The 21,966-nt window shown below is 43.0% G+C and overlaps 1 protein-coding gene across 1 annotated transcript; it reads right to left on the reverse strand.

The window, feature by feature from the left end:
- Positions 1 to 5,835: 5,835 nt before the first annotated feature.
- Positions 5,836 to 9,985, reverse strand: Spata19 (spermatogenesis associated 19). The gene is made up of 6 exons (XM_013009654.1): positions 9,908 to 9,985; positions 9,674 to 9,730; positions 9,176 to 9,268; positions 8,896 to 8,987; positions 6,159 to 6,236; positions 5,836 to 5,896 (listed from the first exon to the last, which is right to left on the reverse strand). The coding sequence occupies exons 1-6, from the start codon at positions 9,983 to 9,985 to the stop codon at positions 5,836 to 5,838; spliced, it is 459 nt and encodes a 152-aa protein (XP_012865108.1).
- Positions 9,986 to 21,966: the final 11,981 nt, after the last annotated feature.

Below are 21,966 nucleotides of genomic sequence, written 5' to 3' on the forward strand. Positions count from 1 at the left end.
GTAAGAAATGTACGCATTATCCTGCCCATGCAATTGTAACCCCTCTGTACAGTATGTTCACAAATAAAATTAAATTAAATTTAAAAAAAAAGAAAAAAAAACCTTAGTACCAGCACACACACAAAAACCAAAAGCCAGAATGCACGTTAATCACATTTACCCCCTCTATTATCATCTCTGACTCCCTTAGTCCCCATTTTTACCTTGCAAGTTTTCAATGGAATTCATCATAACTTCCGTACTGCACACAATGTGTTTCGGATATACAGATCGCAGCCTCCTGAGTAGGAAGGATTACAGGCATGAGCCACTGGCACCCAGCTTATATTTTCTTGCTGAATGTCCTTCTGACTGAAATGAGATAGTATCTAAAGTGGTTTTGATTTGCATTTCCTTTATGGCTAAGGATGTTGAACACTTCGTGTATTTATCAGCCATCAGCAATCCTTTTGAGAACTGTCTGTTCACTTGCCCATTTATTACCTGTGGTTTGTTCTTTTAACATTTAATTTTTTTAGCTCTTCATACACTCTGGATATTAATCTTCATCCAATGAATAACTTGCAAAGGCTCTCTCCCATTCTGTGGGTTGTCTCTTCATTCTGGCAATTATTTCCTTTGTTATGCAGAAGCCTCCTAATTTGACTCAAACCCATTGGTTAATTCTTGCACTCAGTTTCTGAGTTGCTAGATCCTGTTCAGGAAATTCTTACCTGTGCCTGCATCTTCAAGTGCATTTTCTCCCTGCTTTCCTACAGTAGTTTCAGAGTCTCTCTGAACTTATTGTTCCTCATCCAGAAACAGAGGTAACAATTTAAAAATAAAATTTTTTTCTATCCAGGTACCAGTGGCTCATGCCTGTAATCCTCGCAACTCAGGAGGGCCAAGATCTGAGATCATGGTAGAAGCCAACCCGGGCAAAAAAAAAATCCATGTGAGACTCACATTTCCAATTAATCACTCAAAAGTTGGAAATGGTGCTGTGGCACAAGTGGTAGAGAACTAGCCTTGAGCACAAAGAGGCTCAGGGACAGTGCCCAGGCCCTGAGTTCAAGCCCCACAACCAAAAATAAATAAATAAATGTTTCCTTTTCTGATGAAGTTTCCATAATATCTAGTAGTCCTTCTTGAACGATGAAAATTCTGACTCATAGGGTTGTCTTATTAAATTCAGCTCCCCAGTCAAAGTAAAGTTGCATTGTTGTGAGGTAAGCCACCAGGAAGACCACACAGAGTACAGCCAATAGAAAGCCTTTATTAGCCGTCCAGTAGGTCAACGATTGACCAAGTACAGTACTGAGCCTGTTCTGAGGGCTGCTTTTAAGCAGAAAATGTACATTCTTGTTTGCTCTGGGGTGGTGGTGCTCAAGCCCCTAACAGTTCTTTCCTGCAGGTGCAAACTAAGCAGGAAGTTTCAGAAGCCAAACAGCACTGAGCAAGGGCAGCATGACTGTGACTTAGGAGCATAAACGGGACAGGAGGTACATATATATTTTAAATGTCAAACCATAAGAAACTAGTCTCATGGATGGAGGTGCTTTTTGCTTCTAAAATGAAGTCATAAAAGGAAAGTGGAGTTACAGAAGTTAAGGGTAAACCCTAGGATTGATATGTGCTATCATAGCATTGGGGATGGGCCTGGGCAGGACCTATTGACTGCGGCCTTTCCAGAGTCTAAACCCAGGGCCCACATATAGTATACATGCTTGAAAAAGGACCAGAAGGCCAAGCTAGAGACCCCAGCCATCAAAGTGACTTTGGCCTCCTCAGTTTTGTATGACTTTCTGAGTCTAAAGGATGCTTGGACTGAGCATTTGGGTAGATTTAAAGTGCTAGGTAGAACCAAGGACACATAGTAAGTGCTCAGTACATAGTAGTGTACACAGTAGCTGTGATAGAAGATACCAGTAGTTAAGTGGAGCTTCCAGTTTCTAGTCTGACATGTAAAGAAACTTGGAAGTCATTAACTTTCCAGTGTGAAAACAAAAAAACAACATTCTAAAAGCCAACAGTAGATCCAGCAGAGAACTGAGTTTACAGGACAAATTGCTGGCCTGGCAAATGGACAGACAGACAGACAGATCAGGCCTGGGACAGGAACACTCAGCCCTGGGCTCAGAGCTGGCTGGCTAAGCATGGACATGCTGGGCTATTGAAAGCACAAAAGTCCTGTCATGGGGTGTGGGGTGGGGGGGGGGGAGGGACACTCACTTTCTTTTTACCACTAGGAGTTTTACCAGGTCTTTACCATGAAGACCAAAGAAAACTCCCCCTTACACTTCTGAAAGGGGGAAGAGCAGCCATTTTTAATTATGTCCAGAGCCTTCTGTTCTTCGTCCTTCTGTTCTTTCAGCCTTCAGAGAAACTGGGAGGGAAATATCCATCCCGCTAGACCGTCTCTTTCCAAAGGTTGGTAAGAGGGTGGAAAGCCCTTATGGAGGTCACGGCTTGGGGCACAGGCTGGCTTAGTAAATACAGAGACCTTGTCCCAAGGGCTGTGGAGCCCCTATGGGTAGTCTAATACCCATAGTCATATAGGGTCTCAGATCCTTATTTAAGGAATCTCTAGGGAAACCCAAATATCATAGGAGATTCAGAATCAAGGTGTCAGAGGGAATCCTAAGCACTGATAACTTCACTGCAAGCTCTAAAGTTCAGCCCAAGCTCTTAACGTTTATCTGAGTTCCTATTCCCGATACCTCAGATCTGCCTTTAGCAGAAGTTTTACAAGTCATACCAAAAGGCAAAAAAGAAAAATGCAGCCTGGAGAAACAAAGAATCAGAATCAGACTTAAACACGAAGCTGTGCTGAAATGATTAGACTGGAAATTTATGATAGCCTGGCACCAGTGGCTCATACCCATGATTCTAGCTACTTGGGAGGCTGAGAATAAGGATCATGGTTTGAGGCCAGTCCAGGTAGAAAAGTTCACGAGTCCCTTCCATCCCTTTCTGAACCCTTAGCTATGCAAAGTGTTTTACAGCTGTCATCTCAAGCTATGTGGGAGGCGGATGTTAGGAGGACAGCCAGGCCAGAAAAGTCTCTGAGACTCCACCTCCATAGAAGAGAAGCTGCACATGGTGGCACATGCCTGGGACCCCATCTTTGTGGGCTCATCATGGGGTCATAGGCTATCTTAAAAATAGCCAGCAGAAAACAGAGCTGGAGGCATGGCTCAGCAGCTTCATGCCAGACTAGCATGAGCAAGACCCTGAATTCAAACACCAGCACTGCCAAGAAAATAACAGTAAATACAACTGTGATAAATATGCCAGTCGCACCCATGGGAAAAGTGGAGAGCGGGCAACAGGCAGATGATATAAGCCGAGAGAGAGAAGCATGAAGAAACACTCTAAAGGAAATAAAGCACATGTAAAGAATGTCTTAGCAGTTAGCTGTACAAGGCTGAACAAAGGATCCTTGAGCTTCAGGAATCACCGATGGGTTGAGGTTGTAACTCCATGGTAAGCAGAGCATGTGTTTAGCACGCATGAAGCCCTGGGCTCAATCTTCATCTTAAATAAACAAGAAACACTCACAAGAAAATACCCAAGCCATGAGAAATGGAAGTAGTGGCACTATCCAAAAAGAAATGTACTTATTACCTGACTTATATAACCGTGACCCCTCTGTACATCACCTTTACAATAACAATTTAATTTTTAAATAAAAAAATAAGCAACAACATTAAAAAAAGAAAATATCCAAACTGAAAAGCAAAGAGGAAAAAATAGAAATAGAACTTCCAAGAACTGTGTGCCAATTCCAAAAGGTATAATACATGCATAATGAGAATACCAGAAGGAAAATACAAAATCTCATGACAAACACCAAACAACAGATCCAAGGCAACTCAGAAACACCAAGCAGGATAAATACCAAAAAGAAATCCATTCTGTCATATCTTATTCAAGCAGTAGCAAATCAAACACAAAGAAACAATCCTGGAGGAAAAAAAAACACTGGGTATCTATAAAGGCACACAAATATCTATTACATCCAACTTCTAAGAAACCTTGCAAACAAGATTAACATGGAGCATGACACTGGTGGCTCACATCTCTAATCCTAGCTACTCAGAAGGCTCAGATCTGAGAATGCTATTCTCAGTCAGCTGGCGCAGACAAATCTGAGCAGCTCTTACATCCAACTAACTAGCAAAAAGCTGAAAGTGGAGGCTTGCATGACTCAGGTGGTAGAACACCACCTGGTGAATGGAAAAAGCCAAGCAAGAGTAAAAGGCCTGGATTTCAAGCCCCAGGACACACACACACACACACACACACACACACACACACACACACATATGAATGCATACACACAAACGCAAAAAAAGGGGAAATATTATTGAGGAAAAAGAAGCTTGTTGACTTAGAATCCCATGTCCTGCAAAATTATCTCTTTACAGGTGACAAAGAAACAAGGATTTCTTCAAGCAATCCAAACCTAAAGGAGGCCAGGTGCCAGTGGCCCACAACTGTAATCTTAGCTACTCAGGAGGTTGAGACCTGAGAATCTCAGTTCAAAGTCAGTGCAGGTAGGAAAGTCCATGAAACTCTTACTCCAATTCACCACCAGAAAATCAGAAGTGGTTCTGTGGCTCAAAGTAGTAGAGCTCTAGCCTTAAGCAAAAGTGCTCAGAGCTAGTACACAGCCCTACAACCAACAAAAAAAAAAAAAACTAAAGGAAACCATCACTGGTAGACCTGACCTGGAGGAGTTACTTGGAGGAGTTCTTCAGGGAGAAAGTTGTAAGCAAGAACACGAATTCACATGAAGGAAGATGCTGGAGAAGAACTAGCAGGGATAAAACAAGTACAAGAAATACCACAGCTGTCCTCTGAGGAAGTCCTCCCTGCCCCAGCCCACAGGAGTCCCCCACTCCCCTTAAATGTTCTAGCAGCATCACCTCTCCCATTTTCAATACCCAAGACCAGAACAGTCTACTCCCCTGTAAGCTGACAACTGTGGATGCCCAGAGCCAGGCCTGGGATGCACTGAATGAGCGAATGAAGGCATGCATGAAGGACAGAGCACCTGCACTGCCTGTATGAGTTGTTAAATAGCGTGTCTCTTTATTAGCAGTTCAGCAAAACGAATCCAGTGTTGTCACAAGGAAGGGCTGAACCATTGAAGTGTCTGCCCAGGTCCAGTCAGCCTGCAGGTGGAGTGGCAGGTGGATGCTGTTCTGACACAGGCTGCTCCTTCACCCTGGAGGCCTTCAACCTGGGAACCAGAGAAAGGCCCGGTGCTATCATGCATGGAGAGGCCGCGCCACACCACTCTAAGCCCCTGCCATTGACCTTCTTGCTCCTACAGACACATAAACAGCCCGTTTCAGCCACTGGCTTGGACTGAGCAAAAGCAAAGAGGTCATGTGACCCACAGTCACGTGCATCCTGATATGGGGTACATCTAAAAATCTACCCAGCCTCACTCCTGACTCTGGGCTCTTGGGAGGCACAGTAGGATTGAGTGCAGCAGCAACTCTGCTGGCAACTGGTGGCCTATGCAGCAAAGCAGGCCCCGCACAGCCTGCCCACCGCAGCCTGCGGGGCACCCGGTCCTGGGCCACCAGGGCAATCATGGGGAATTGCTACTCAGAGATTCCAAACTGTGCCTGGCTGCAGATCCTTCCAGAACATGGAGAGAAGCACTGCAGGAGCCCAAGGCAGCCCCTTCTCCTCCACTCTCCCAGTGGCTCTGAATGCAAGCACCCCTCAGAAAGCACCACGGTTCAGCTTCACGCTCTCTATCCCAGCCTCCCTCTCCTCCTTGCTCAGGACAGCCATCTTCCCTGCCCAGTAACTCACCTGCTGGCTCTCTCACCTGTCTTAGCACTCTGAGAAGGAAGTTCTACAGCTGGAACGGGAGTCGTTCGTGATATGGGATATGCTGCAGGGGACAGAAAAGGTGGAGGGGAAGCTGCCTGATGGGCAGAGCACCAACCAGATGTCACACCCAGACCCGAGACCCCAGACCACAGCACAAGGACAGTCTAGGAAGGGTCTTAGGAAGATGCTCACCACCTGCAGCCCTTCAGGGCCCTGTCCGGAGGCAGGGAGAGCATGACTAGTTTGGACAGGCACCTCAGCAGTCCCCTCCACCCGCATGCCCCCGGCAAGGAACAGAAAGCATCTTGTCTCCAGCAGCTTACCTTCGCCTCACTTGGTTTAGTCGGTCTTGCATGACATCATCCATCATCTCACTTGGCACTTGGAAGATGCGGGTGTGGCTGCAAAATGCCATTCAAACAGGGGAGAACATGAAAGGGGTGATATTGGTTCATTGTACTTATACACTGATTGGTTGAAGGGTAATAAGTTTTAAAAAAAAGAACAGGGTTCTGAGTTTTTGGGGGGAGGGAAGATGTGCTCATGAATGTAAGTCAGTGCCCAGAGAGGAAGATAAAGCCAAGAGGGCAAGACTGTTGGGCATGTCAGAGAAGAGACACACACAGAACAAAAACCTTGGTCTCCCACTCTCCCTGTATAGAGTGTGTCCCCCCCCCCAAGACACCCAAAGTGAGCAAAGAGACAAAGAAGATGGGTAATGGGTCTCTTGGAGACTGCTTCCTTTCTAAATACCACTCTAGCTTCACTCTCAGCTCTTAGAATCAATACCATACCACACTCACTATGGTTTCAAGAAGCTTCTGGAAATTTCTTTCACAAGGTTATCTCCTGGGCCTGGCTGTTATTTGTGTCTTATTTATTCATTGTCCCATGTCTGGGCCACTCTGTGTCCTTTCCAATTTCATGTCCTACTCATCCCGTCCCTTCCCAGGAGCCCTGTAATCTGTCTACTTCTGTATCTGTGGAAATTGCCCTACTTGGATAACACCCTGTTCTCCATGTATTGTTTAGTCTTTGTCAGTCATGGGGCTTGAATTCAGGGCCTAGGCACTGTCCCTGAGCTTTTGTGCTCAAAGCTAGCACTCTGCCACTTTGAGCCACAGCGTCACGTCCAGTTTTCTGATGGTTAATTGGAGATAAGAATCTCACAGACTTTCTGTCTTGGGCTGGCTTTGAACCGGTATCCTCAGATCTCAACCTCCTCAGTCTCTAGGATTGCAGGCATGAGCCACCAGGGCCCAGCATAGTGGGGCTTGCGGGACATGACCAAGGACAGGGAAGGTAGGATTGTGAATATGAGTGAGTGCCCAGAGAGAGGAAGATAAAGCCAGAAGGGAAGAATTATTCCCCAGCCCAGAAGGGCTAGGAACCCCAGCATGGGCCTCAGAGGCACCCAGAATGGCCTGGTTCCCCAGGCTCTCCTGCTAGCTCCAGTAGTGGCCAGGTAGGAGCTGGTGTGGCACATGGCTCTCTAGGAACTTTAATTGGGGATACCAGGCAGCAGCGTCCAGGATTTGTATGACCTGTCTCTCCACCCTGAGCTTCTCTAATGCAAACTTTCACACACCTTACTCATCTGGCTAACTTTAGCGTTTTGCAACTGGGGGTTATATTATGCCCTTTTCTTTCTTCTGGGGAACTAGAAAATACCAGATTTCTTTATGTCCGCTGAAGGAATGAATGACCAGAGCTGTAACACATAGAGACTCTATGACCTGACTGCTTACTGGCTAAAACTAAGAGGACACTCAAATCAGCAAGTCATGGGGAAAACAGGTAGCTTGTTGGTTTAAGATCTCCATAGAAAACGCAGAAGAGAAATACTATATAGTCAGTAGAAAATTGACTAACCCCTGTCTGCCTATTTCAAAACCTTAAACCTCATTAAGGTGTACAAAGTTTAAATAACATTGGAAGATGCCAATGCATTATTTACAGTTCTATGATGTACCTCCTTCAGGTAACCATCAACACTAAGGATGTAAAGTTTCTCATCCAAAATCCTCCTTTCCAGAGAGGTCTAGAATTCCACCATTAGTGATCTTTCCTCTATGGCGCCACTGGAAAACCCATCAATACCCAGTGTCCCAAGGCAAAAATGTACATTGTGCCAGGTACTGGTTCAAGTCTATGATCCTAGCTATTCAAGCTGAGTTAATGGGTTCTGAGAATCATGGTTCAAAACTGGTGAGGGCAGGAAAGTCCATAAGACTCTTATCTCCCACTAACCAGCAAAAAAAGCCAGTTAAGTGGAGGCATGGCTCAAGTAGTAGAGAGCCAGCCTTGAGTGAAAAAGCTAAGGAAGAGCTTGAGGCCCAGCACCAGTGAGCATGGCTGTGGTTGTGAACACACATATACACACACACACCCTTTGAGAAATGTAGCTTCCTTGAGCAAAGAGAATAAAACAGACAGAAGACAAAATGACAGGAAACAGAAGATCTGAGAGATAGTGTTTCCTTTAGCTTCTAAGGGAGCAGTTTATGCCCACAGCCCTCTCCTAGGAAGGGATGTGGTGGTGATGTAGTCCAAAACTCTGGATGGACCTGGGTACCATAAGGGGAACCCCAAGACTGGGCAGGCCAGGCTTGTGAAGCCCAAGCATCTCCCCGCCACCAGAGGCTGGAGAAGAGCGGCACTGTGGTGAGTTCAAAGCAGATAAGCACCACCATCCCGTGGCGTCACTGAATTGTAGCCTCAGGTTTTAGAAGACTTCCACACACCTCCACTGCAGAGGAGGGACTTAGCTTTCACATTTTAAGGGCTTCTTTTAGCTCTTCAAAGTGCAAACTGTTTCTGAACAATTCAAGGGCAACAATGATAGAAACCTGACATGGACTCAAAAACTTAAGAAATGGAGAATAAACCCAGTTCCCCAACCCCTACTCCCCTCCCCATACAAGTCATTAAAAATATAATAATGAGGGAAAAACCTGTTCCCTTAAGACTTGAGATTTCTCAGTGAAAGAAGAGACGACAGTAGCGGGCTTAGGAGGCCCTAGCCCTCAGATGATGCTCAGGGCCAACAGGACACTATACCTCCATCTTATGAACTGGATTCTTGTTCTCTCCTCCAGGAACTCTTGGTTTGAGTTTGATTCCAAATCACACTTGGAGAGAGGGTACTTCACCTAAGAATTTAGGAGAAGGGCCAAATGGTTACTGGCCAGTATGGACCCCGTAGCTGAGGTGGGCAGGGCCCTTACATAGCATGCTTCAACTTACCCAACATGCTTCCTTTTACCCAGTATGCTCCCCCTTACCAACACGCGGCCCCCTCTCCCCGTCCCTAAGGGAACTGCCTCCAACTCTCAGTTACCACATCTCTGGTCACATGAACGTCCTGGCCACGAGAGGGATAGGAACTGATGGACAACTTCTCCCTGATGCATTGGGAAGCCTCTTCTTCTGTCTGCAAGACGAGTAATTTTCCTCTGAAAGTGTCACTCAGCATCTGACCTCAAGTCGTCACCTCTTCCCTTCCCCTCTTTGTAGGGAGTACACAAGCACTCCCTTCATTTCACTCTTCCTGCACTCCGCTCCTGGATGGCAACCTTTCCAAAGAACTCCTGAGCTGCCCTGGAGCTGAAACCCTCCCTCCTACCCCCACCATGAGGCTTGACCAGCAGGGCTGATTCATAGGGATGCTGATGCCTCTCTTATCAGGATAAGATCCCAGCATCCTCTTGGACTTGCAGGTGAGTTAGAATCAACTCTACACTGGGTGCTTTTGAATTTCCCAGATGTATGGAGAGGAGAGTCTCGATCCCTGCCCCCACTGTGCTCTCTCGAAATTTGGGCACCACATCATACTCACTTTCTTCAACCAATGTTGTACAACAGATACAGCTTCACTTTCTACAACATCAACATCCTGGAACAAATGGGTAAATTGATGATCTCAAAAAACAAAAACTAGGAACCCAGTTCTCCCACCCACTCTTATCTAGATTAATATGTGGTGAGATGGTTCTGAAGTACTTACTACAGCACAAAACAGAGAGCAAATGGAAGGATACCATTTGACACAGTCGCCAACAGTGACACTCACCAAACTCATCTTTGGTGGGAAGGGGAATCCTGCAGCTTTCCGGGAGAGGATGTACACAATCCATGTTGTAATGATCATCTTTGGACTTATACCAGGCCTCCCTCTTGACTCCCTCCTTCCATTGAAACTGCCTGAGAACTTCTGTGGGACCAGGAAGTCATCCAAGGGAGGTGCCCTCCTGATTGGTTGGTCATTGATGATGTGACAATGAGCTCCCTTAAACTTCCAGGGTCAGCATGGAGATGGAAAAGAGGGGTCCAGAGATGTCTGCCTCAGTGATAATCATAGCTCAGATATTAAGCTATAACCAGTGAAATCCTAAGTGAGACACAAAGGGTAGCTGGACATAGTCACACACACTTATAATCCCAACACTAGAGAAGCTAAGAAAGAAGAATCACACTTCAAGGCCAATTAGGGTTACACTGCAAGTTCCAGGCCAGCCTTGGTTATATTGTGAGACCCTGTCTCATAAAACAAAGAACAGCAAAAGATGCAGGGTTAGCTGAAGTGAAGCACACCTGTAAATCCAGATACTGAGATGGGAAAGCTTCAAGAGTCTAAGAAACAAACTAAAGACCTGAAGTATGACTCAAGTGGTAGAATGTCCAGTAAGTCAGAGGTCTAGAGTTCAATCCTCAGTCAAGAATGGGTTTTTAAGCCAGGTGCCAGTGGCTCATGCCTGTAATCCTAGCTACTCAGGAGACTGAGATCTGAGGATCGAAGTTCAAAGCCAGCCCGGGCAGGAAAGTCTGTGAAACTCTTATCTCCAATAAACTACCAGAAAACTGGAAGTGGCACTGTAGCTCAAGTGATAGAGCTCTAGCCTTGATCTGAAGAACTGAGGGACAGCACTCAGGCCCAGAGTTCAAGCCCCACAACCAATAACAACAACAACAAAAAAAGAGAATGGGTTTTTATGTTTAATTATCTTTAAAATCATTGTACAAAGCAGTTTCTGTTTAATAAAGTATTTTATGAATATAATGCATCTTGATCAGAGTCATCTTTTTAATATCTTCATTAGGCTGCTTCTCTGTTTTGTGAACTTTCTCTTTTTTTCCTTCTTCTTTGGTGTCAGTAATGGGGTTTGAACTCTCATTTGGCTTTCCCACTCAAGCCACAGTTCTACTCCAGCATTTTGCTGGTTAGTGATAAAGAGTCTCACAGACTTTGCTGCCGGGACTTGCTTCAAACTTCAATCTTCAGATCTCAGGCCCCTGAGTAGCCAGGATTACAAGTGTGAACCACCAGGCCCAACTTGTGAAACCTATTGATCACTGTCTCCAGAACCATGGTGTAAGTTTTGCTTGAGCTCCTGGTTTTCATATGTGTATTCTAGTTGGCCCATTTCCCACCATGACTCTATGCTTCATCATACCTGAACCTTGGTATTTCTCTCTCTGCCACATCACCTTCCATGGAGCTTCCTTCACAAGTACCCCCAAAAACAGAGAGGGCAAAGGGGGGAAAACCCCAGATCATAACTGGGTATGGATTTTACAAATCCAAAGAGTAAATTTGTAACAAACATGATCTGAGTCTTTGGTCATTGTTGCTTTGTTTGCTGAGGGAAAGGAGACCTAAGTGGCTACATGAAGAAACGTGGGGACAAAAATAAAGGCATTCTAGAGCACTGGAAAGAATAAGAATAAGAAAACTGACTGGATATGACAACTAGAAAAAAACAAAACTAGAGTTCTCTTCTTTCCCTTACATGCTAAGATCAAGAAACTAGGGGTAGAGAGAGGAATGATGAGCACAGAAGGTACGCACAGCACAGGAGAGATGTCAATCTCAGTATGTGTGAGATCTTGTGAGCCGTCTCGGGTCGGGGAGCTACAAATACGTTGGAGAACAGCCGAACCTTTGCTTAGGATCCTGTGGGAGGCTGAAATCCCTTGAATTTCTTGGCAAACGGTGGCAGAAGCAAAGCAATCTCCAGCACTCCTGGGGTTTTGCATCCATTTCTGAAGTCACAGTACCATCTCTTCATTTCCTTTTCCCTGGCCTTCCGCCAAGACAGCCTACCAAAGTGAACTGAAGTACAATGACAGGAAATACCTTTTAAAGAAAGTGCCTTGACTTTATACTCCTTTTAACATTTGAGATGGGTGTGTGTATGCGTGTATTAATTTTGTTTTGTGGGGACAAGGATTTCAACTCAAAGTCTCATGTTTGCTATACAGTTGCTTGGCCATTTGAACCATACCTCCAGTCACTTTTTGCTTTAGTTGTTTTTTTTTCAGATAAGATCTCATAATTTTCCCCAGATCTAGCTTGGACTATGATGTAATCTTCCTCTCTGTCTCCCAGTAGCTGGGATTATAGACACTCACTACCAAGCCTACCTTATTGAGTGAGATAAGGTCTTAACCACGGTCTTCCCCATCTCTGCCTACCAAGTCGGTGGTACTACAGGTTTGAACTAGCACGGTTACCCCTAGCTCAATTTCCTAATGATTTGAATCCCTTGTATAGATTAGTTAATAAAGAAGATACCTATAGGTTCTGATCTACTATAGATAGGAACATGGAAAAAAATCCTGACATTGTCTCAAATATCAATACTATGAGAAAAGATATATTCATAGCAGTTTTACTTTCTGCTCTGTCTTTCCCATCTCATTCTAGCTTGCTTCAGAAGTTAATTATCAATAATTTCTATGTTATATATTCTGTGTTTATGTTGTAAACATGAAGCAGTGATACAATGTATTCTTGCCTTTGGATTGCTGCTTTTTTAAATGCATTTAGGAAACTACAGGTACAACTCAGAAAAACATTGACACACACCTACTGAAACCATTTTCCAGATCAAGATATATTGAGAACATGTCTAATACCCACAGACCTTCAGACAATCATACCTGCATAGCATTTTTTTTAACTATCTAGGGTTCTTTTTCTCTGCTGATTAAAGAATGAAAGGGCAGGAAAGTCATTAAATCAGACAGAGCATGTTTGTTTGAAAGCAAAATAGTGAAGAAGGGACTGCAGATGTCCCCTTTTCTCCCCTCCCCTCTCCTTCCCCCCCCCTCTCTACCTATACATAAAGGATCCCTTGCCTCTTCCCCATAAAGGCATGCTCTTGATGAGGTGGACATACATTATGGAAAGTCTCATGATCAGTTTCTTTGCTCAGAGCATGAATGCAGAAGTTTCCCTGTGATTGGATCTCCTGTCTCTATGCACAAGTACTGAAGGGACTTGATTGGATGGAGGTTAGGGAGGAACACACACTGCACCACTGCCACAAAGGGATATTCACTAGGTCCCAGAGCCCAAGGGGTGAACAGGACACATAATTTTGGTCACATCACTCCCCTCTCACCCTGCCCACCATATTAGAGCCAGTGCTGCTTTCCATCTTCTACCTAGCCTGGGAGGCCCAACTTCCCCTGATTTATATCTCTGCTGCCATAAATGAATTTCTAAAAGCACACAATATGGATTAATTTCTCTCTGTCCTTTTTTACTTAACATGATGTTGCCGTTGTATGGAGCTGATGTTTGTTATCGTTTCATTTCTGTTCTGTTTTAGCAACACAAATTATCAAATTGATTACCAACGTGCATTTGCATTATAGCAAACATGATACATTTGGAGAGAATGTTGCTATGAATATTTTAGACTTACCTTTGAATGCCACAAGTACTAGATCTTTTCAATATGCAATGACTAATTTATTGGTTTTACATATGCTTACCAAGAGGTTATACCAATCTACAGCTCATAAATAACATGTAGAAGAAACAGTTGCTCCATAGTTTTACCCAGAGTAGGTATTGTCACTCCTTTAAATGTAGCCATCTGGTAGAAGCACAGTGGTCAATCATAACTGATTCATTTGTATTGACCTGACTGGCCCTTTTGGATATTCATTTTTGTTTGAAGTGCCTCTTCAAGTCTTCTGCCCTTTTAATGGTAAGTTTTTTCCTTGTTGATCTGTAGAATTTTTCATGTATTATGGATAGGAGTCCTTTGTAAATATGTACTTTGAAATTATTTTATACCAATCTATGACTTGCCTTTTCAGTCTTTTACTATTGTCTTCATGTGTGTTTATGCAATCTAGTAGCTTGAACCCAGGGCCTGGCACTGTCCCTGAGCTTTTTCTCAAGGCTAGCACTCTACCAGTCAAGCCATAGCTTCACTGATAGCTTTTTGGTGGCTAACTGGAGATAAGAGTTTCATGGACTTTCCTTCCGAGGCTGGCTTCAAACCTCGATTCTCAGATCTCAGCCTCCCAAGTAGCTAGGATTACAGATGTGATCCACTGCACCCAATACTGTTGTCTTTTGGAGAACAGAAATTCTTAATTTGTGTGTGTGTGCACATGTGTGCGCATGCACGTGCATGTGTGTGCGTGGACTCTTGTCTAGTGTGCTCACATGTGTACTGGAACTTGAACTTGGGGCCTGGGCATTGTCCTTTAGCTTCTTCATGCAAGGCTGACACTCTACCACTAGAGCCACAGCAACACTTTCAGGTTTTTGCTGTGGTTGTTTTGCTGGTTAATTGGATATAAGGCTCATGAACTTCCCTGTCCAGGCTGGCTTTGAACCACAGTCCTCGGATCTCAGCCTCCTGAGTAGTTGGGATTACAGGTGTGAGCCAATAGCACCCAACCAGTATATACTCTTTTGAGAATGACTTTCTTCATCAAAGCTGTTGTCTGTATCAGTAGCCCTGTTTTTCTGTGGTATATGATCCAACCATTTTCTCTCAGTTTATCATTTGTCATTTTTTCCATGTAAATTTTTCACTAATTTTTGTAGTCCAATGTATTAATGCTTAAAATTGAATATAAGTTGTGAATGGGTACTGTTTTCTTACACTTCAAATGAAATAGGAATGAATCCATGTAGTTTCTAAATCTAGAGCTCTAGAATATTAATTACAAGCAATTATTAAGATTATGAATTTACCCTTCCTATCAGTCAAGTCAATAATGCTGCATTAAAAATCTACTATTATCCAGGCATGGAGGTTCATGCCTATAATCCTAGCTACTTGGGGGTGGAGGGGGGTTAGAGATTAGGAGGATTATAGTTTGAGGCCAGCCCAGATAAATATTTCTGGGACTCCATCTCAACTGGGGTCCAGTGGTACATGACTGTTTAGCTATGTGGAAAGTTTAAATACAAGGAAATTTGGTCCACACTGGCCCAGGCAGAAACATGAGACCCCATATGAAAGATTATGAAAGCAAAAAGATCTGAGGGCGTGGCTCAAGTGGTAGAGCATGTCTTTCTGGCAAGCATAAAGCCCCGAATTCAAACCCCAGTACTGCCAAAAATATTAACTTTAAGATGCCAGTGACACACAGTAATGTCTGTTAATGTCAACTCTCAAAAACATAAATATTTGGAAACACAGAAATCTGCCTCTAGAATCAACAGCTATCTCTCTTGTTGGCTAGAATCACCCACACCTTTGGGAATCAGCCCACTTACATTGGCTTCTTTTCTGGTTCCAACTGGAGAAATTAGAGCAATGTGGCCTTACTCCAGATCTTATATTCTTCCAACAGGTTACCACAGACACAGTCTCATCGACTGACACAAGCGAAATAGAACAAAGCCAAGGCTTGTTTTTGCCCAAAAGCAAAGGCTCATTTCAAACCTTCTCTGTATAACATCTGTTGACATCCCTCTGGTCAAGCCTGGTTAAATCTAGAGTAAAGAGTGAAGACACCAGAAAGCTGTACAGACAAGGAGTTGAATACAGGTAATGATCTTTAAAAATGCAGGGCTAGAAATGTGGCTTAGTGGAAGGGTGCTTGCCTAACATGCATGAGGCCATGGATTTGATTCCTTGGTAGCACATAAATAAATAAGTACCACTAAAATAAATAAAATTATTTTAATACAAAGATAACTTCACAATATACCACACCTAGACCTAGTACATCTCAGAGCTCTCCTTATCATCTCGGCCTTCTTGAGAGAGTCTTTATCACTGCCCCAATCTGTGTCCTTCTCTCCCTCTACCCTCAGCTCACTACACTCTCCTGACCTTCCCACAAGGCAGCCACTTCTCCTGGGAAAAAGGGTGAATACCTCTTGCTGCTATGTTTCTAAAATACCAATACCAAGAAGCTAATGTTCTGTTGGGGCTGGGGGGTGGAGGGCAAGCAGGGAGAGATGAATGGAGACGGGAAGGATGGACAGATACAGTCATTATATTCAATGAACATATGTGAAAATGGAACCAGGTAACTTGAGGGTATGGATGAGAAAGATGGAGGGAAAGAGGAAAAGAGGGAGAGGGACCAAGATGTATTGCACACAGAACGTGACTTGTTGGACTGAAACCCCTTTGTACAGCTACTTAACATTTTTAAGTGCAAATGATCTTTTTCAGACACAATAGTCCAGATATTTTCTCACTTTAAAACCTAAGCAAGGAACTTGAGAATAGATTTCACTTAACAAAAAAAAGCAGTCAGAGATTTTAGGAGAGAAGATAATGAAAAAGCAATTTATCTGTATGTATATGTTTGTTTTCACAGATACACCTGCACATGTACTCATACATCGAAAATAGGTCTCTGAGAATGTGTAGTCTAAAAAATAAGAATTCTTAAATAGAAGAACCCTACTTAATGCAGGATTAATTCTATTAATAGCTTAAAATGATAAATGTATTAAGCAAAACCTGGGTATTAAGATGGAGGTGTTGAAGTAAAACGGGTATAATTAAAGTTAGGAAAGAGAGAACCAGGGAAATTTTCCAGTCTTTACTGCAGATGGAGAGAACAGTCAGATAATAATAGTGTGTTGGGTTGGCATTAGTTATGATCTAATAATGGCACCAGAAATATGGACTTGATTGAGAGCTTGGAAATGAAACATAATCATTAGCAGCATGGAAAATGATAGTTAAGCGCCTAAGTTTAATATGGAAGTTTTAAAAAAGCAATAAATATCAACCAGAAAATAAACAGCACACACCAGCAAAAAAAAAAGGAAAGGGAAAATTAGGGAAACACCAAACAAAATGAGAAATACAAAATAAGATTTAAAAGCTATATACAATATAACAGTCACTACTCGAAGTGAATGAACCAAATTCTCCTTTGAAAAACAGATGCTATCAAACTGAGTTGAGAAATATCTTTAAACCAGGCATGAGTAGCCCATGCTGTAGGAGGCTGAGATTTGAAGACCACAGTTCAAGGCCAGTCCAGGCAAGAAAGAGACTCTCCTCTCCAATTAACCACAAAAAACTTGGAGTTGAGACTCTCACCTCCAATTAATGACCAAAAGAAAGCCAGAAGTGGAGGAATGGATCAAGTGGTAAAGCACCAGCCTTGAGCACACAAAAAAACAAGGAACAACACCCAGGCCCTGAGTTCAAGTCCTAGTACTGACATATATATACTAGATATATTAGATATAATATATAAAACCTATTTGTATATTTTATATACATAAAACATATATACGTGTGTGTGTGTGTGTGTGTGTGTGTGTGTGTGTGTTAGGGCTGAGGACATGGCTCTAGTGGTAAAGGGCCTGGTGAGCAAGTGCAAGGCCCTGAGGTTAAGCTCTAATACTACAAAAAGGCACATATTTTTAAGTCTTTAAATATCCTACTTAGAGAAGAAAGCTCAACATACCTTAAAGAAAGATAATGAAAGATCGGCATCATCTAAAAAGTGTCTGCTCCCTCCCACAAAGCTAGAAGGCTGATTTAGCTATAGCAAGCATACTTCAGAGTGCACAGATGAGTTTGACAATGAGCAGGTGTCAAAAATGTAAGTTGATGTCTGATTGACCTAAGCAAGGAGAAGTTTCCGGTCCAAAGGTGTAAGGAAAGAACTGAGGTTTATCACCTACAGAGGATTGTCAAACCTATAGGCTTATGCAAGCATACCATTTGCTCCTGACAAGACTCGAAGAACCACACCCTCACACAACAGGATAATGGATGTTTACTCTCTTAATTGTCTCAATCAATTCCTGTCATGTACCCATCTTTCATTAGACTCATTCCTTTTTATCATACTTTATTGTAGAAGTGGTCACCAGCTAACATGGACTACAATCCTCCTATTTACACTTTTGATTTCTCTGGGATGACAAGTATGCATCATTGCATCCAGATATTTGTCTGCAAGGGTTTTTTGAATTTTCTTTTACCTGGGCTGGTCTTAAACAGCGATCCTTCTGATCTCAGCCTCCTAAATAGACAGTAATTAAGATTACATGTGTGAACCATTACACCCAGTTTATAAAGTTACTTTTTAAATAACGTATTTTGTTGCTGACATAAATAAGTAACACTCTCCCAGGCATATCAAACTTTCCTGTTCTCATATTATTTTTAACAGTTCATAGATTTTCATAACAGTTCATAAATCTTCAATATATTCATATTACTTGAAGATAGTGAAAGTTTTGCTTAAACCTTTTGTTGATTTACCTTTTAAGGTATAATGGTTGGATTTGTAATGCAAGATTTCCTAGTGGAGTTGATGTTTTTGTCTTCTAGGCTTTACCAAGCATGCTACTCTTGTCTCCCCATGGATAGTGAAAGTTTCTGTGGCTGTTTAGTGGATGTCCAGTTCTGTAACAGTGTGTTCAATCATCAGCCCAACCTCTGGGGAGGGGTACTCTGAGCCTCCCATCAAAGACGTGATACACCCCAACCCATTCTTTCTCAGTGAATGGAGGGTCCTTCAGCCCAAGCAGAAAACTCAATAAACAGGTAAGTTTTGTTACATTCTTATAGTAGATCCATTCTAGTATGGGCCACTTCTCTAAGTCTTTGAATCCCTTTTTCAAAGTGTGCAATGGACTTCTGACATTTCCATTTTGCTTCATACGGGCTATCACTGTAAGCAAATATCCAAGAACCAATCCAATACCCACTAGAATTGTCTCCCATCACCACAGGCAAGTTATGTAACCCCCCAGTACCCTTCAATGCACAAACGAATCAAGAAAAATGTAATATAAATAGATAATAGATAGACAGACAGACAATAGAATTTTACTCATAGACAAGGAAGAATGCTATTATGTCATTTGCAGGGAAATGGATAGACCTGGAAAAAATTATGTTAAGTGAAATCAGGCTCAGAGAGACAAAGGATGCATGTTTTCTCTCTTATGTGGAAGTTAGATCTAATTTATAACTATATATGCAAATACAAAGGGTCATATGCATATATACACAAACATATTAACTAAAGTATGGTATTTGCAGAGAAGGATTACAGTGGTGTAACTCCTTTGTATAACTAACTCACAGTTCAACAAAATAAATGTCAGGAAGCTAGAACATGTATTCTCAGGTGGGTGGGAAGTAGGGGGGGTCACGGAGAGGAGGGTAGATGAATGGAAAGAGGAGGGGTGGGCAAATGCAGTCCTAATATTCAATGTGCACTGGTAAAAATGGAACTTGATAAATTGAGGGATGAGTGGGGTTGAGAAGGATGGGAAAAATGGCGAAAGGTGATACTGATCACCTCTTTGACATTGAAACGCCTTCGTACAACCACTTAAAGATAGTATTTTTAAAGACCTCCTGCTTCCTTTGAGACATCTAACTGTTCTTATGCTCTTAAGGAGAGACTCTGTCTTCCAGCAAGGACCAAGGTCACAGGGACATCTTGAAGTTGAATTCTTCTCATACATATTTTTTTCATATGTGTGTGTGTGTGTGTATATATATATATATATATATTTATATATATCCTTACCCTAGATTAGAGGATCTCATTTCTTTCCTATTAAAGCTATAAAGCTGGGTGCCGGTGGCTCACGCCTGTAATCTTACCTACTCAGGAGGCTGAGCTCTGAGGATCACGGTTCAAAGCCAGCCTGGGTAGCAAAGTCCATGAGACTCTTATCTCCAATAAACCACTAAAAAACCGGAAGTGGCGTGGTGGCTCAAGCAGTAGAGTGCTCGCCTTGAGCTGAAGAGTGCAGGGACAGCACCCAAGCCCAGAGTTCAAGCCCTACGACCGACCCTCCTCCCCCACCCCCCAAAAAGCTATACATTTGATAAAGAAGTCTCATCTAGGTAAATACACAACCTTTTTCAAAATTCTGCCAGCCCTGGATCTCGTTTGTAGCCTTGTCTCCCTTTCTGGTGCATATGAGAATCTTTATAATGCCAAGCAGGATTATTCTGACTCCCTTTGCACCAAATTGGTGATTGGCTGCCTTGGTCCTATACTTTTCTTCCTCTTCAAAATATCAATGGTATTCTTGGAGGGAAAAAAGGTCCAAAAGTTTCCAAAAGAAACTCCTAGGAGTGTTTTCTTTCCAGACATGCTGTGAGCCCACACATCTCTTTCACCTCTACTTTGATCAAAGGGACCAGCATTGATCAAGGAAATTCTTGCTTTGGCCTGAATCTGGAAATCACAGTAGAGGGGGTGACCTTCTGTATCCCTGTACTTAGCCACTAGCTAAGTATCTCCCTTGGGGGAAAGATGTAACCTCTCAGGCATGAAGGTTCCTGCTAGTGGAGGCACCTCTGAAGTGGTGGGGGACCCAGGAATCATTAGCCACCAACATGCAAAGGATCCAGAGGCTGGAGGCCCAGTGTACTCCCCTGTAAAGAAGACATCACAGAACTTACTTTGTTTCTGAACCCTGGTGTGATACATGTCAGAAGTTGGCATTCATAATGTAGGTTTGGTAGAGTTGTTATGCACACTTGTGTAAGGAAGAGGAAGCTTAAAAAAAAAAAACCCTCAATGTATCTGCTTTTAAAGATGAAGACCAAAATGCCAGGCATAAGAGCCTCACACCCACCTACTCAGTCAGAAGGCTGACATCTGGGGTTTGAAGTCAATCCATGACACTCTTATTTCCAATTAACCATTAAAAAACAAACTGAAAGTGGAACTGTGGCTCAAGTGGTAGAATATCAGCTGGAGGGGGAAAAAAGCAAGCCAGAGCTTGAGATCCTGAATTCAAGTCCCAGAACCAGCACAATGAATGAATGAATGAATGAATACCATAGCCTCAGGAAGCAACAAAAATGGTTTCATCATGGTCTGCTAAGAAACAGGGCAATGGAAAGAAGAAATGAAAACTGGATAGGAATGAGCATTGTGACAGGCAACTGAGGCAGGGAATAGCTTTGTGCATGCTAGAAGCACCCCATCTCACAGACTTGGGGGAGATTTTTCCTCTTTTTATTACTATCGTCAAATAATTGTATAAGGGGGTTTCCACTTAATATATCAATTTATGTCTATAATACAGCAGTGTGACCCTTTCATCAATTTCCTGCACTTCCATCCCCACCCATCTCATTTTCTGGTTCCATTTTCATGTATATACATTGGGTATTAGGCCTGTATTTACCCACCTTCCTCTTTCTGTTTTGTCACCCTCCTCCCCTTATCCCCCACCCACTTCAGACAAGATGCATTTTAACATCCTGGTATTCATTTTGTTGAATTGCCTGCTAATCATTCAAAGGGGTTACACCATGGAACCCCACTCCTGTGTATACCATATTTAGTCTGTTTGGCGACACATAAATGTGTGGCAACATAAATGCATAGGGCTCGGCATGCATTTTCATATGTGTTTATATTTTGGGTCTAAGCCCCGTATGAGATAGAACACGTGCCTTTGTCTCTCTGAGTCTATTTCATTCGATTTTTTTTCCAGGTGCATCTATTCCTATTTCCCTGCAAATTATTCTTAGTGATGGATACATTTCTATTACATGCGTGCACACACACACACACACACACACACACACATCACATTTTCTTAACCCATTCATTGGTTGTAGGGCAGCTGAGCTGTTTTCTTAACTGGCTATTGTGAATAGTGTTTCTTGGAGAAGTTTTTTGTTTGTTTGTTTGTTTGTTTTGGGGGGGTCCAGTCGTGGGGCCTGAACTCTGGGCCTGGGCGCTGTACCTCAGCTCTTCAGCTCAAGGCTAGCACTCTACCACTTGAGCCACAGTGCCACTTCCAGCTTTTTTCTTTTTGCTTATGTGGTGCTGAGGAATCGAACCCAGGGCCTCATGCATGCAAGGCAAGAGCTCTACCACTGAGCCACCTTCCCAGCCCTT

The sequence above is a fragment of the Dipodomys ordii genome, unplaced genomic scaffold, assembly GCF_000151885.1.
Source record: "Dipodomys ordii isolate 6190 unplaced genomic scaffold, Dord_2.0 Scaffold10, whole genome shotgun sequence".
NCBI lineage: Eukaryota > Metazoa > Chordata > Mammalia > Rodentia > Heteromyidae > Dipodomys > Dipodomys ordii.